Source organism: Mesoplodon mirus (genome assembly GCF_964341445.2).
Source record: "Mesoplodon mirus genome assembly, chromosome: 17".
Lineage (NCBI taxonomy): Eukaryota > Metazoa > Chordata > Mammalia > Artiodactyla > Ziphiidae > Mesoplodon > Mesoplodon mirus.
In genome coordinates this window covers 24,905,417-24,920,720 of record NC_138993.1, presented here as the reverse complement: position 1 = coordinate 24,920,720, position 15,304 = coordinate 24,905,417, and the positions used below count along the sequence as shown (strand labels likewise).

The 15,304-nt window shown below is 47.3% G+C and overlaps 1 protein-coding gene across 1 annotated transcript; it reads left to right on the top strand.

Annotated features, from left to right (window-relative positions):
* Window positions 1-296: 296 nt before the first annotated feature.
* Window positions 297-13,997, top strand: RGCC (regulator of cell cycle). Its single transcript, XM_082602286.1, has 5 exons — window positions 297-546; window positions 1,080-1,265; window positions 10,185-10,292; window positions 12,276-12,338; window positions 13,612-13,997. Exons 1-5 carry the CDS (start codon window positions 498-500, stop codon window positions 13,617-13,619), a joined length of 414 nt encoding a protein of 137 aa, XP_082458412.1. The 5' UTR covers window positions 297-497; the 3' UTR covers window positions 13,620-13,997.
* The last annotated feature ends 1,307 nt before the right edge of the window (window positions 13,998-15,304 follow it).

Genomic DNA, 15,304 nt, shown 5'->3' with positions numbered 1-15,304 from the left:
GCACAGGGCGGGAATCAGCCGAGCACCAGCCCTAAACTCTTTGGGGCCCTGGTGTCGCCAAAGCTACTTTCGTGGGGCGCGTTGTCAGGGCGCGCGGGGAAGGCGGCGGGTAAATATTTGGGGCTGTAACCTGGGCTCCGGCGACTCCGCGTCACTGCGGTTCCCTAACGGGCGCGTGGCGAGGGCGGTGCCTGGGGGACAGGGGCGTCCCTGGCACGGCGGCAGGGACAGACCCGGCGGCCAGGCTCCCGTGGCCCCGCCCCGGCCCGCCCCCGCCCGCGGCTATAAGACCTCGGGACTGCCGGTGGCTACGGCCGGGAAAGATCTGGCGGGCGGACGGCGCAGGCAGCTGCGAGGCGGGAGCGCAGCCGGGCGAGGGGACAGGCAGAGCGGGACGAGGCCAGGAGAGGGGACGGGCGGCCTCAGCGGGAGCGTCTGCACGATCCCGCGCCCAGACCTCGCAGGACCCCCCGACGCGCGCCGGGCCTAGCCCGCCCATGAAGCCGCCCGCCGCGCAGGGCAGCCCCGCGGCCGCCGCGGCCGCAGGTGAGTGGGGGTCTCCTTAAAGCCGGGGCCTTGCGCGAAAGAAGCGGGGTCCCGCGTCGTCTCGTTGCATCCCTCCCCCAGCCTCTCCGGCGGGCGGGTTCAGCCTCCTCCCCACGCGGGGCTGGGGGTCCGAGCCCGACACGTCACGGGCGCATCCTGACTCAGTCCTCCCACCGCCGCCCGGTTCACACGCGCCCTCGGGGAGCGAACGCGGGGAAGAGTCCCCGACAGCGCGTTGGAAAGCGTTCGGCTGTGTCCGCTTAGCTGCGTGACCTTCGGCCTGCAACTTCCCCCGGTCGAGGCTCAGTTTCTTTATCTCGAAAACGGGCGCGACACCAAGGCGCACTTCACGGGGGTGGTGGAGAGTATTAAAAGATAACAGCGAGCAGCGGGCAGCGACAGCCGGGCTGTCCCCGGGCCAGCGCGCGGTCAGCGTTAGTTAGCGATCCTCGGGAACGGTACGGCCCCTGCCGGGCCGGGGTTGGGACGGCCGCCCCGCCCCACCCTCACCTGAGCCCGCCGTCCCTCCCCAGCCCCGGCCTTGGACTCGGCCGACGCGGGGGACCTGAGCGACGCGCTGTGCGAGTTTGATGCGGTGCTGGCCGACTTCGCGTCGCCCTTCCACGAGCGCCACTTCCACTACGAAGAGCACCTGGAGCGCATGAAGCGGCGGAGCAGCGCCAGCGTCAGCGATAGCAGCGGCTTCAGCGACTCGGAGAGTAAGTGTGGCCCCGCCGGGGAAGGTGCCGGAGCCCTGGGGACTCCCCGTACCCGGCCCGCGAAGGAGCGCTCTGGGCTCGGGGCTCAGCTTGCTTATCGGGGCCGGGCGGAGTTATAGCCCCAAAGCTCAGCGCGGTCTCTAGGACTCTAGGCGTCTCCGGGGCTGCAGGCCCGGCGGGGACAAGACCCCTGAGCATGGTCTCGGGAAGGCTCTTGGAGGGCAGGCTGGTCTACCTGCCGCCGGCAGGTGTCAGGAGGCAGGAGGGTCGAAGCGGCAGGACTCCTGGGACCCCAGCCAGGCCTTCCCGCGGCTCCCTCCCCTCCTCTCCTTCCCCCGTCTTTCCTCTCTCAGCAGTATCTTCAGAAGATGTGGAGCAAGTGCCACAGGCATGGGGTCGGGGCGCATGGGAGGGCATAATATGCACATATTTGTGAAACCAGGAAAGGTTTCCTAAGCTCCCGTTCTTAGATTTTTGAAACACTTCTTGCACTTTCTTCTGGCCCTGAGCTCCCAGACTTGTTGCTACACTGCCTGAAGTTTTGGAAGAATCCCTGGCACTGCTGAGCTCAAGTATTTAGAAAGTGTCCCTCATCCTTCAGGCAGGTCCATCACGTGGACGGCTGGCTCTGACTCCCCACCCAGTTGGGGGTGGGCAGAGAGCACATGAGCCCAGAGCTGCTTTCTGGTGACTTTGCTCATCGTGGAAACTACCCCCCATGTCTCTCTGTCCTAAGCAACCTTGTTACAAAGAGAGACCATTTTTTCCAGGAACTTGAGTGTCCTGTAAGGATTTTGGATACCTTTTCAGGCGTCAAACAGCAAATCGGGTGACTTTTCAGTATTATGTGACTGCTGTTTTACCCAACCTGGATTACTTACTATTTTTCAAAGTGAATTTTAAACATTTCTGGGTAATTCTTGAGGCTTCGTTCCCTAGATGGGATACAAGCGTGAATGTCACTCCCTTTGTTGTCCTTGACTCTGGAAATAAAAACAATGACCTTTCCTTGTGATTCCCTTCTTTTGAAATCTGAAGCTCCCCCTTGTTACAGGGCAAAGATACAGTCCTAGGCTTACACACGAGCTGTCCTTCTGAAAAGGAATAAAGGACACTCGCCACCCAGTTCAGGCTTTGAGTCAGAAACTTGAGTTCCAGCTTGACTTTTCTTGGCAGCCCTGCCCAAGCGTTAGAAATAATTGCAGCTTTTGAGGTGAAAGGGAATGGAATCGTATGCTGTTAATTTTCCGTTCAGTATGTTTGGACTTTGTTGCTAATGACCAGACCGCTTATTTTCAATTTCAAAGAGAAGTCTAAAAAATTTTGAAATTTGTCTCCATGTCTGTAGCCAAACTTAAATATGTCTCCTTCTACTGGGGCATGGAGCAAGTTATTCATCAAGTACAAATTCTCTCCCCCGTGGGAAAGAAAGCTGGCACGGTCTGTCCAGTGCCGCTGTCTTGCAAAGAACAGCTCCTTTCTAAACCACAGCTGCATTTGGCTAGAATACGGTCTGAGCTCACCCATTCATGGGTGATTGCAACTCCCTCTGGGTAGGGTTTCAGATCTGGGATCTGTTTTCAGAGGCCTCAAAGAAAAGGCACTCGAAACACATTCTTAACAGTTTGGGGGAGATATTTGGAATAGTCTGTAGTTTTTCTTAGGGTATGTGTGTGTACTTTGTTTTCTGCTTTTGTTGTTAACTGTTAAACTAACCCTTAGTTTGGTGGTTAGAGAGGTAAACGGGAGGGTATAAAGAAGGCTCAGATGACATTAGTCTTTTCTATAAATGTGTAGTTTGGCCTCCACGAGGCAGGTTAGAAATAGTCCTGGCAGAAGCAGTGTATCTAAATAGTAATTTCTTAAGGACGCATAATATGTGTCTTAATTGCCACTAAGAATGGATCACAGACATGTGTTATACTCATCTGTCTGTTTAATGCTTTTCTGTGGAAGAGAATATTTGAGAGACGTGGATCCTACTGAAATTTAGCCCACCAAAGGGGAGACGCACCAGGATGATCATAATAAGAGCAGCTCTCTCTCTTTTTTTTAAATTTATTTTTTGGCTGCATTGGGTCTTCGTTGCTGCACGCAGGCTTTCTCTAGTTGCGGCGAGCGGGGTCTACTCTTCCTTGCGGTGCGCGGGCTTCTCATCGCGGTGGCTTCTCTTATTATGGAGCGCGAGCTCTAAGCGCACAGGCTTAGTAGGTGCGGCACGCGGGCCCTAGAGCGCGCGGGTTTCAGTAGTTGTGGTGTGTGGAAGAGCAGCTCTCTTTTGCCCGGCTCTTTCTATGATTACTATTATTATTTACTAGCTCTAACCATTAATGATCTCTTTGCTTTGCTTTAAATGTGTTATCTCGTATGACCTCTGCTACAGTCCTGGAGCGTAGGCACTGTTGTCTCCTTTTTTCTGATAAAATAGTGGAACCCGTTGGGCTGTCTCTCTCTCTAAGGTCTTGCTCTATCACCATGGATGGTTGGCTGGTTTGTGAACCAGGTCCTCCGGGATAGACTTGAAGTCTCACTGGACCGGGATCATGTGCCTGTTTATCAATGGTGGTTGTGTCTGAAGGTGTCTCTTCAAGGCAGTGGTCACCTGGCCGGGTCTGTGGAGCCCAGGCTGAGCTCTGTTAGCGCCCTGCATGAGGAGTGGGCCTCATTTTCTCTAGCTGTGAAATGGAAAGGATGCTATTTAATGATGATGTTAGAAACATCCATAAGCTCATGATGAGGAAGAAAATATTTGTTCTGTTTGATGCTTTTAAGAAAATAAGAAAATGCACATGCCACGCTGTGTCACATAAGTCAGAGACATTTGAGCCAGTGTCTTGTGAGAAAATGTTATGCGTGAAGCTCTAAACCCTTGGGACCTTGGTTTTCACTCTACCTTTACAGCTCCGTCACTCTGAAGACGTACCTACTGCATTCCTGTTTCTTGAAGAACCCTTTCTTTTCTCTCAAAAAAAAAAAAGATGAGAAAGACAAATATTATATGATATCACTTATATGTGGAATCTAAAACTAGTACAAATGAACTTATTTACAAAACAGAAACAGACTCACAGACATAGGAAACAAACTTATGGTTACCAAAGGGGAAGGGGGGAGAGGGATAAATTAGGAGTATGGGATTAACAGATACATACTACTATATATAAAATAGATAACAAGGATTTATTATATAGCACAGGGAGCTATATTCAGTATCTTGTAATAATCTATAATGGAAAAAAATATATGTATGCATATATATATATATATATATATATATATATATCTGAATCACTTTGCTGTGTACCTGAAACAATACAATATTGTAAATCAACTACACTTCAATTAAAAAATATTTCGCTTGCTTGCATCCAAAGGAGAAAAAGTAGACACTCCTTCTTCCACCCAGAGAAGCAAGTTACTTAGATAGGAGAGAAGAACGGATATTTAATAAGGAAATACTCTTTCCTGTTTCCACTTACAGGGAATCCTTCTAAGACATGAAGAGGACCAAAATAACAGTGGCAAGATAACTTCACATTAGGGGTGGCATTCAAATGGGGGCTGATGAAAATAGTTCCTTTTGTTTCTTTCTTCTAGATTTCGGTTCCAACAGGTAACACCAGACACTTTCATGAGAGCGGTTTCAACTTCGGCAGTAAAAGGGCAGCACAGTTAGGAGGGCAGCGAGGTTCAAACGTGATCCTCGGAGGTGCTTCAGGCATTGTGCACATCTTTGGTTTGAACTTATTTTGAAAAATCTGTTGTTTTTTTAGTATTTTCAAAACTGTAAGCGCACAGCATGACTTCTGAAATGTGTCTAATGACATTTTAACTCATCAGATACTAAATTTTAACCAATGTGTTAATTTATGATTCCACCGATGGATTTTGTAAGAAGTTTCTAATATTAACTGGAACTTTAAAAGGTGATGCAAACTTATGTCTTTGACGGATTGGAGCTTCCTTTTTCCTTTGAGGGGGGAAGTGTTTTGCTACTTAACAGAAAACGTCTGAAGTCTACTCCGTATGCTGGAGCTATTATGATTTTGCAGGGCCATTGTAGGGAATGAGGAATTGGCTTCTTTAGCATGTGCAGGACCTAGAACGTCTGTATTTCTTTGCCTCGACTCTTCTAGCTTGGCCCTGGGAGAGGGGACTGTATGGCCCCTGGTGGGGGGGCATGCATGACAGGTAGCCTATTGGCTGATTTGGCCTAAGAGGCACTGAGACCAGAACTTGAACTTGTTCAAGGTGGGAGAGACTGAGAAGTTAGGAGCCCTCAGGGTGTCCTGGTGTGTGTTAGGAATTCCAGGCAGGTGACAGGTGTCACTGGCTGACACCTGGAGGGGTATCTAGAGGGACTGAGCAGTCTCAGAAGGGAAGTGGGGGCGATACTGCTGAAACTGAGGAACATTTTCTTATTATATCCCACTTTCAGGGAGGCTGTTGGAATTTAGATTTTGAGGAGGAGATTCAACCCACCTCCCCCAACACCCGCATACCATTCCCTGTGGCAAAAGGGAAACAGGTCCAAGGCTTTCTTTTTCTCAGTTAATTACTATGGTTTGCTTGCCTGAAATGTGTGGGATTGTTCTATATTTACAGGAGCTCTGGGCCAGGGTTACTGTCTGTGGTTTCCCTTTCCTCTGGAGTAGCACACGCTGGTGCCAACCCCAAATTACCTTTCTCCCCACCCCCAAATGAAATAAGCACGTCTACCTTTTAAACAAGCCTCTGTTTTTGTAGCTGAGTTTCCCAAGCTCTGTTGGCGCTCCTGCAGTTAGATGTTTGCATATTTAATATGCTCACAATGCTTTTGATGATGTCTTAGAAAACTTGGTCCCTGAATTCGAGGTTCCTAGCTTCAGCGCACCAAGTTGACTGGCCAAGGACATTTCTGATGGGGCTTTACAGCCGATAGCGGTAGATGTTTACAACATCTAAAATATCTAGTCTTGCCACCTGCCGCGGTTCCCCAAATCATCACCGTTATGTGTCCCTTGAAGCCCTGTTAATGGCAACACCTAATATTGGGTGGGGCAACAATACATTACTATGCTATCAGCCTGTGACACATTCCTGTCCTTTATCAGACTAATGAGCTGTTATTTCTAGAACTCAAGAAATAGAGTTCTAGGGGAATGAAAAGAACAGGCGGTCAGGCTTTGCTTCCCTTTTAATATACACCTAACATGAAATCTTGTTCACTGTAAGTCCGTGGAATGAAATTTTATTGGATAAAGGGTAAAGAGAGGTCTAGAGCTTGGGGTACTTCCGTGTCTGTGGGTTTGTTCTTGGGAGGTTTGTTCTAGGGCACCTCTGAAGATAAATTTTCTCTTAGGAATTTATCTGAAGAAGTGGAAGAAGCCTGGGCCCAGAATCTTGAATCTTCTTACTCTCTGTGGTGACCTTTCTTCTCCTGAGTGTGTCTTCCTCCATTTTGCTGGGAAAACAGAATAAAAGCAATGAAACCATAGGTATCACAGGAGCGCCTGGCTTACCGATTCCCCTTTCGCAAGAGAAGAAACTAAGGTTCAGAGATGAAGTGACTTGCACAGGGTCACACAGCTTTCACACGGCCTCGGTGCCAAACATCTCTAGGGTGGCAGCTTCTGGGGCTCCTGCGGTTGTCCTGGTCATTGTTTTGGGGAATAAGGTGTAGAGCAGTTATGCACACAGGGTGGAACTCAACTGTGGGGAAGTTTGGCTCAGGGGTGCTGGGGCTTCATTTCCTTTTGATGGTTGAACACTCTGGAGCCTGGAGTCAGGTCAGGCCCGGATTGTGCACTGGAACTCATGGAAATAGAGAGGCGTCAGGGTGTAGCAGTGAGCTGGTGTGTGAGGCTGTGTGTGTGTGTGTGGGTGTTTGAGTCTGGGGCGGTGGTGTGAGGGGAGAGGGGAAGTGAGCATATGCTATGTTGGCATGCCTGTGTGTGTGTGTGTGTGTGTGTGTATTGTAACTAGAATTTTTTTCCCCTCCTTCATTGTGGGAGTAGCACAAGTTCATTATCAGTAAGAGGCAACTTCTGATTATTTGAACAGTGTATTTAATAGTTGGCAGCTGAATTTGTCAGTCAAATAACAGGCAGTTTGTCTATATATTTTCTGAGTTTGAGGAAAATACTTAGATCAAAAAGGCACATAAACACCAGGCTCTAAAGGGTAAGACGTAAGCCGTGGTGATGTCTTAGTATACTATGACGCTACAGAGTCTCAAAACCAAGTGAGTTACCTGAATTTTTCATGAATCCTCACTGGATTCCTTTTTCCTACCATTTTGCAATGACCTTTTCCATGTCTAGGTCATTCCTTCCCCCCAGACTCAACAGCATTTGGTCAACCTGTGTGTGCGGCAAACAAATTGTGTGTGTGTGTGGGGGTGTGTGTGGGGGTGTGTTTGCCCCCTCCCAAGCGATGAGTATACATGGACGTAAAATTGATGGAGAGTCGGGGCAGAACAGAGGTGAAGTCCCAAGTCAGGAGAAGGGCCTGCAGTGCAGGGTGTGGTGGTGAGACTGAGACCAGGGGTGCTGCCAGCGAGTCCTGGGTTCAGCACTCTGGGCCAGGGATGGGGGTGATGCTCTCGGGTGTCCTTTGGAGCCAAGGATAATGTTCCAGAGACATCATACTCCTTTCTCCTGGCTCACGAGTCCGGGCACGAGGCCTGCTTCCCCAGCGCCCTCTGTGGTTTTCCTAACCCCCTCAGTCTTACCTCATCTTTTCCCCACAAGTCTCTCGGGTTCTATTTGGGGCGATTCTCCTGCCTCTGACGTGGCGACAAGCAGTAACGAGTCTCTGTGATGGGCGTGACCACTTTCCAGTGCGTAGGGAAAAGGCCTCCCCCTGAGAAAACCCAGAATGCTGCAGAGGGCGGCCCAGCTGACAAGCGAGCAGAAGGGCTTCCCACGTTGAGTTCCACTGAGTACAAGCGTCTTGAGACGCTTGTCCCAAGGGCAAGTAAACCAGGGGAAATAGGACTGAGCTGGTTTCTTTTCTTTTTTTTTTTTTTTAATATTTATTTATTTATTTGTTTGGCTGAGTCGGGTCTTAGCTGTGGCATGCTGGATCTTTCGTTGCGGCGCCTGGTCTCTTCGTTGTGGCTCGCAGGCTCTAGAGCGCACAGGTTTAGTTGCCCCGTGGCATGTGGGATCTTAGTTCCCCGACCAGGGATCGAACCTGCGTCCCCTGCATTGGAAGGCGGATTCTTAACCACTGGACCACCAGGGAAGTCCCTGAGTCTGTTTCTTTATCACAAGATGTCTCAGGCACGTTAAAGTGGGGTTACATCAGAGGACTCTCCAGGGGTGCTTGGTGTTTCTTAGAGTTCGTTGATCACACAGCTCTTCTCAAAGGACCACTATTCTGGGAAATAATTTCTGGGGAAATGTAAGGGTAAGGTTTGGTGTTTCAGATCTCAGTAGGTGTTCATCATCAAAGCCTTGAAAAATGGTTGTCATCCTTTTAGGTGACCCGGGCTGGACCTAAGAAGGAAGAATCAACTGTGAGGGTTGGGCATGTTTGGAAAACTGAATGCGATGGGTGTGTAGGCCAGGAAGACAAAATGGCTCTGGGGCCGCCTGGTCAGGGGAGGCTGGGAGGACCAGTAAGGAGGCCTCAGGAACTGCTCCAGGAACTTGGAGCAGTCTGTAGGGATGAAGAGGAATTCTCCTAGGACCAGAAACCTCTGCTTCTGAAAACCCTTTTTTATTCTGGGCATGTCTTTTGTAACTTAGTCCTGTTCATTTTGAGTTAAGGGGACCAAAGAAAGGTGGTTTAGTCTCTTCCTGAGCTGGAGGTGATTGGATAAAACTGAGCGAATCCCAAGGAGGACAGGGAGCCTGACCAGGTCCTCATGGCTCAGCCACCGTCTCTCACCCAAACAGCCTTCCCAGAGCTCATCTCTGCTACAGCCGTGCCTGGCTTTGTGTTTTGTTTTAGCTGGGAAGGCTGTTCCTTTGTGACCTCAGAGGCCACATCCTGCTTCCACCACCAGGTCTGCCTTTGAGCCTTTGAGTTAGTGCAGCTCAGCCAGCAGTTCCTTTCTGTGTCACAGCCACACGGCTGGCTGGCCGTGGGTTGGTTTCCTACCCCTTGGCAGGACTTAGAGAAATAGAATCTCAGAACTTCAGAGCTGGAGGGGACTTTAAGGATTATTTAGTCCAGCTTCCCATTTTATGGATGGGTAAACTGAGGCCCAGAGACATTATCTTGCTCAAGGGCATCTGAATACTTAGTAGCTGGGCTGGTTTCCTTGACTCAGCTCAGCCCTGCTTCTGGGACCTTGCCTTGCTCTTGCTTTGGTCTTTGAGGGTATGATAATGGAGGCAGCAAATCACCCAAACTGTAATAGACAACCTGTGGGAGAAGAAATCTTTATCTTTGACCCTCTAGCTTATCCCCAGAATGTAGGAGCTTAGGAAAACCACGACAAAGACTCTCTCATGAGCAGGCAGGGAGGCTTATTAAGTCGTGGGATCCAACCTTGTCTTTGTATTTTAGGGGGTTCAGAGGGCAGAAGGGACATTTTCCAGGAAAGATGGTTCCTTATGTCTCAGATCCCAAGGGAAGCTCCTCACCCTCATCGGCCAAGCATTGGCTTAGCTGTCAGTTAGACACCCACTGGGCAGTGGGCTCCGGTTTGTCACAAAGGGGGCTGGTTTGGTCATGATGATCCTGTCACCCCCTTCTTTTTTTTTAGGGAAGCCAGGGCCTTTGGTGTGCCTGATTGGAGACACATACTCACACACATATACAGGCACACTCTCCTGCCTCAAATCATTTGGGGGCATAAATATAAAATCTGGAAACCAACCTATTTTTTTTTTATAACTTTGCTCCTTTGGGAGATAAACTGTTGGTTGGCAATAGACCATAAGACTGAAAATCGTTTCTAATGAGTTCTGTTTTCTTTCCTGAAAGGTGCAGATTCACTTTATAGGAACAGCTTCAGCTTCAGTGATGAAAAACTGAATTCTCCAACAGACAGCACTCCAGCTCTTCTGTCTCCCGCTGTCCCTCCTCGGAAAGGTAAGTTCATTAGTTGGATTGTGAGTGTTTTTGCTTCCTTCCTCCCTCCTCCTGCGTCTCAGCCTCTTCTTTCTTCCCCCTTCCCCCTAACCAATCTTTCCCAAATGTGCAAAACAAATAGAGAAGACTAGTATCTTAGTATAGTACAGCATGGAATGGATTTTGTCAGTTCTCAGGATTTTGATCAGCGTGAAAGTGAAATCAGATAACTAGGGGGCAGGAAACCAAATTCACAGGGAGAAAAGACATGTAGACGCTAGACTTTGCTTTCTCTCTTGTGGTGTCATCAAGACAGTGTCAAATGACAGTGGCCTCCCAAGACTGGTTGGTTCTAGAATGTAAAACTCAGCAGTTAGGCTTTGCAGAAAGTTGGGTTCTTTTTCTTGCATTAACTCTTTAACTAATGCTTTCAGATGACCAATTTAGCAATTAAATGGGGTCATCATTATGAAACAAGTAATGATCTAACATAATTCAAAATGGCAGCTCCATCCTACCTCTACTGTCATATTAATAGGCTGAAAAGGTTTTTAAAGATGCATGAGCAGCTTCTTGTATTTTGGAACTAGTAAAGTGTCTCCAGCCAGAGAGCTGAATGTTCTTTTATATTGGGCAAGTGCCCTTTTGAAAACAAAAGCAGTTTTTTTCCCTTAAGAAACATTATACTTGCTGAAAATCGTTGCAGAATGAAATAAAAGTGGAACATAGTTAAAAAGAAATATGAAGATTCCATCATTTTCTCACTCTGGCATGAAGGCAGCATTTCCCCCTTTTTCAAAAGGACATTTTAAAATCCTCTTCTCAACATAACAATGTTAGCAGCCACTGGGGACTCTGCCGTTGTCCAGCCCCTCATCTGTAATGGATCTATTGAATTGAGAGAGACAGAACAGTCTAGAAAGTGGCTTAAAATGTACCCAGATTTGTTACCTGATCCTCAAGAGGTAGGTAAAGAGGAGAAGAAAGCCCTAGTGGCAAATTGACTTTAAAAGCTAAGAACAATGAGCTATTTGTGGCCAGCGGGGGCTAATTAATAAAAATATCCAGGAGTGCATTCAGAGAGGGCATGAATGATGAACTCTAGAGAAAAAAGTAAGATACACAGAAAGAAGTACCTGTCTCAGGATATAGAGGGAACAAAATCATAATGAGGACTTGTTACTCTGTGCTGGCACCTGGATGGGATGAGGCTCTCTAGACCCAGGAGCTTCCTGTCGCCTTCTCTGTACCATTTTTTTTTTTTTTTTTGCGGTACGCAGACATATCACTGTTGTGGCCTCTCCCGTTGCGGAGCACAGGCTCCGGACGCGCAGGCTCAGCGGCCATGGCTCACGGGCCCAGCCACTCCGCAGCATGTGGGATCTTCCCGGACCGGGGCACGAACCCGTGTCCCCTACATCGGCAGGCGGACTCTCAACCACTGTGCCACCAGGGAAGCCCTCTGTACCATTTTGACACGGAACTGTAGTGCTTAGTTCATTTCATCCTGGAGGGACCATGAGGGCTGAAGCATTGCCCTGGAGTGACAGCATGAACAAAATTGCGTCAGGGGAGAAGTTTAGCAGGAATTAGGGAATCTGGGTGTCCATTCCACACAGTGCCGTGCTTCCCGAATATTCTGACTAACTCAAATCTTACACAATCAAAAAGTTCAAACTTTTAATCTTCCTTCCCTGTCCCTGTCTCCCCGCATCTCCCAACTTTTAAGGTAGTGAAGAGAGTTACTTCTTCCAGGTTGCTGGGATAGGGGTGGGGTATGGGGGGTGATGAACTACAAAAACCAGAAAGAAACATTTAGGCTAATCTTCGAATAAGTTTCCGAGTTGACTATAAGTAAACACTGGAGCAGCCACTTAGGGTTGGTACAGGACACTCTTTAATAAAGTCTCTGAAGACAAAGAGATGGGGTCGCATAATTCTGGAAAAGTCGGAGTCATCAGCTGTCTTGGATACGGAAACTGAACCTCAACTCTTGTTTTTCAGCCAAACTAGGAGACACGAAAGAGCTAGAAGACTTTATTGCTGATCTCGACAGAACCTTAGCAAGTGAGTGCATGCCCGGTAGTAAAAAAAAAAAATCAAACAGAAAACCCAACCAGCACCTCTGATAAAGTGTTGTAATGTTTACCAGCTTGCCTGGGGCAGGAAGTTGCATCATAAGGCTTTTGTAGGTTCAGAAACAGGACCCTAGTGGCTCAGAAAGAAATTCTGAGGGTAAGCTTACATTGAAGGAGACCGTGTGCCTTTCCAAACAGTGAGAGCTGACCACCAGCAAACAATGGCATTTTGTTTGAGAAATGGAGAGTAAAGTAGTAGTTAGAGCAAGATTGGAGGCTTACCAGCATGGTGGCCTGCCAGGCTTTTCAGAAAAGAAATCAGCCTATTGACCATCAAGCATTATACTGACAAGCCAGGGGGTTCCATCTCAGGGGCCAGAGAAAATTTCACAAGTTAGATCAGGGGTTTGGTGAGGTCTGACTTCTAGAGGGTTGGGTCCCCAAAGAGAGAATTGGCTTCGGGAGATCCTGTAACCAAAGACCCATGCCAATTACTAAAAGACCTGGATTAGGTACACAGTACCTTGTTTCCCACTGGCAGTTAGACTAATGGCACCCCATTTTCTGTGACCAAAACTTTTGAGACCTGAGGATGTTAGATCAGAACTGCTACGGGGATGCCTAGAAGAAGGGACCCTGAGAATCAATCCACCCAGTCTATTTCCAAAGAACAGGACTGCAAGAGCCAGAAGGCTCAGCTAGAGTTTCCCGGATGACAGTTTCAGCAACTCTACCCTTGGCGGGCCTTATTCGGTCACACAACAGGCCTGGAGAATTACACCCTAGCCCCTTTCATTTTACAATGAAAGAGTTGATTTTCCTTAAGAAATATTTTATGCTATACTCTGCTAAATAGCTGGGTAGAATCTGAAAAAATAGATCCAAAGCTGGTTATTTAAAAAGAACTCTGTTCTTAAACATGGTTTCAGACAGACCTAAGTATTAGGTGGAAAGTTCTCGTGCAGTTTCTGTTTACTGGAAGGTTTCGTTGCCCATTTTCTTATGTGCTGTACCACCCTCCATCAGAAGACAGAGGTGATTGTAATTGCAGCACAATTTGTATTAGACCCATGTGACATGCCTGTTGACTTCATGGAAATTGCAGCAGGCTGCCAGTCATACCAGTTAATCAGAGATATACTACGTGGGAAGCCTGCCAGTAAGTTTGGTGCTTTGATGCCTGTCTGAGAGGTGTGCTCTGGCTAAGCATAGGAATTGTTGGCTTTCGTGAGTGGATCACCTTCTCTCTCTCCTGTTGACAGGTATGTGAAGCAAGAAGCTCTGGGTCCTTTCATCATAAGGGAGAAGCTTCAGAGAGCTCTGAGGACCTGATAAAATCAGCTACAGAATTTGCTGCTGGAGGGGCCAGAGATGCTGTTCATCTACCACCAGGCCATTCTCATTCTCGTCCTAAAAATGCCTTTGGGCTCATCTCTGGGCAAGTTAGAAATTGACTTTGTTTACCTGCTTGCAGCGTGTTAGAACAGATGACTCATGCTAATGTTGTATTTCCTCTTAAAACATAGCTTTTCTGTAATTTAAAGTGCTTTTATGAAAATATTTGTAATTAATTATATATAGTTGGAGACAGTACTATGCTTTTCCCATTATAATATATTTTTGTATGCAAATAAACTTTGAACTGGAAGTCTGTCTTTTGTAAGCTTTCCTTTTTTTTTTTTCTCTTGATTTCTTTCAATATATGTCCATCCAACTAGTATTCAAGTGGAAATAACACGCCGCTTGACTTCTAATATGGACCCTGGGCGCTGCCGCATTGCACTAGGTACTAGGAGGGTAAATGAGAGAAAGTGTTACTTGGCAGTTCATTCGGGGCTCTAAAGGGAAATGCTGGCATAAGATTGATGGGAAATTTTAATTTGAGGGTTGCAGTTTTAATGAAAGTTGGGTTTCTCTTCTATCTCCATTCTCCTCATTTCTTAGCACCTTTTTAGGTGCCACGGGTTGATTCCTTCAATTAGGGGAAATACCAGGTGTACTCAAAATCCAGGGCAAGTTGGGGCAACTGGAGGACTTATAAATGATGGTGCTCTTATAAAATCTGTGTGCTGAGGAAGATTTGATATGCTGGCCTGGATGCTAACATCCAGGTGGCTTCAGTGGAGCTGGAGGGTCCAGATGCAAGGTCTCCCATAAAGTGGGCTTCGCTTGTAGAGGGCAGTGACCCACCCACACACCCCCACCTGCCTTCTGTGGAGGACGGGGAGAGGCATAAAAAACAGGAGAGTCCATACTTTTCTTAGCTATGCTTTTCTATCCTTAAAACATCTAAAATAACCAGGCATTACTTTGATAATCAGAATCAAGTTGTGAAAAAACCCTCCAATCCTTATGTTCCTGTAGAACACAAATCCAAAGCATAAGTACTTATAATTTTATTTATATTTTCAAAAGCTAACTACTAATTTGATCTGTTTTTAAGGGCATTGTGAAACTATTCAATAAAGTGCCTTTTCTTTAACCTTTTTCTTTTCCCCAAATTTCTGGGAAAGCTTTTGGGTTGAACCCAAATATTTTCTTTATTTCTTTATTGAGATGTAATTCACATACCCATTCATTCACCATCTTGAAGTGTACATTTCAGCAGTTTTAATTAAAATAAATTTTAAAAATTGTTTTGGCCACACCATGTGACTTGCAGGATCTTAGTTCCCTGAACCAGGGATTGAACCCGCACCCTTGGCAGTGAAAGTGTGGAGTCCTAACCACTGGACTGCCAGGGAATTCCCAATTCAGTAGTTTTGAGTACCTATGGAATCATACAACATGTGGTCTTTTGTGTCTGGATTCTTTCCCTTTGCATACTGTTTTCAAGGTTCATCCATGTTGTATGTGAATCGTTACTTCATTCCTTTTTATGACTGAATAATCACTGTATGGCTATACCATATTTTGTTTATCCTTTCCTTGGTTGAGGGACATTTGGGTTGTTTC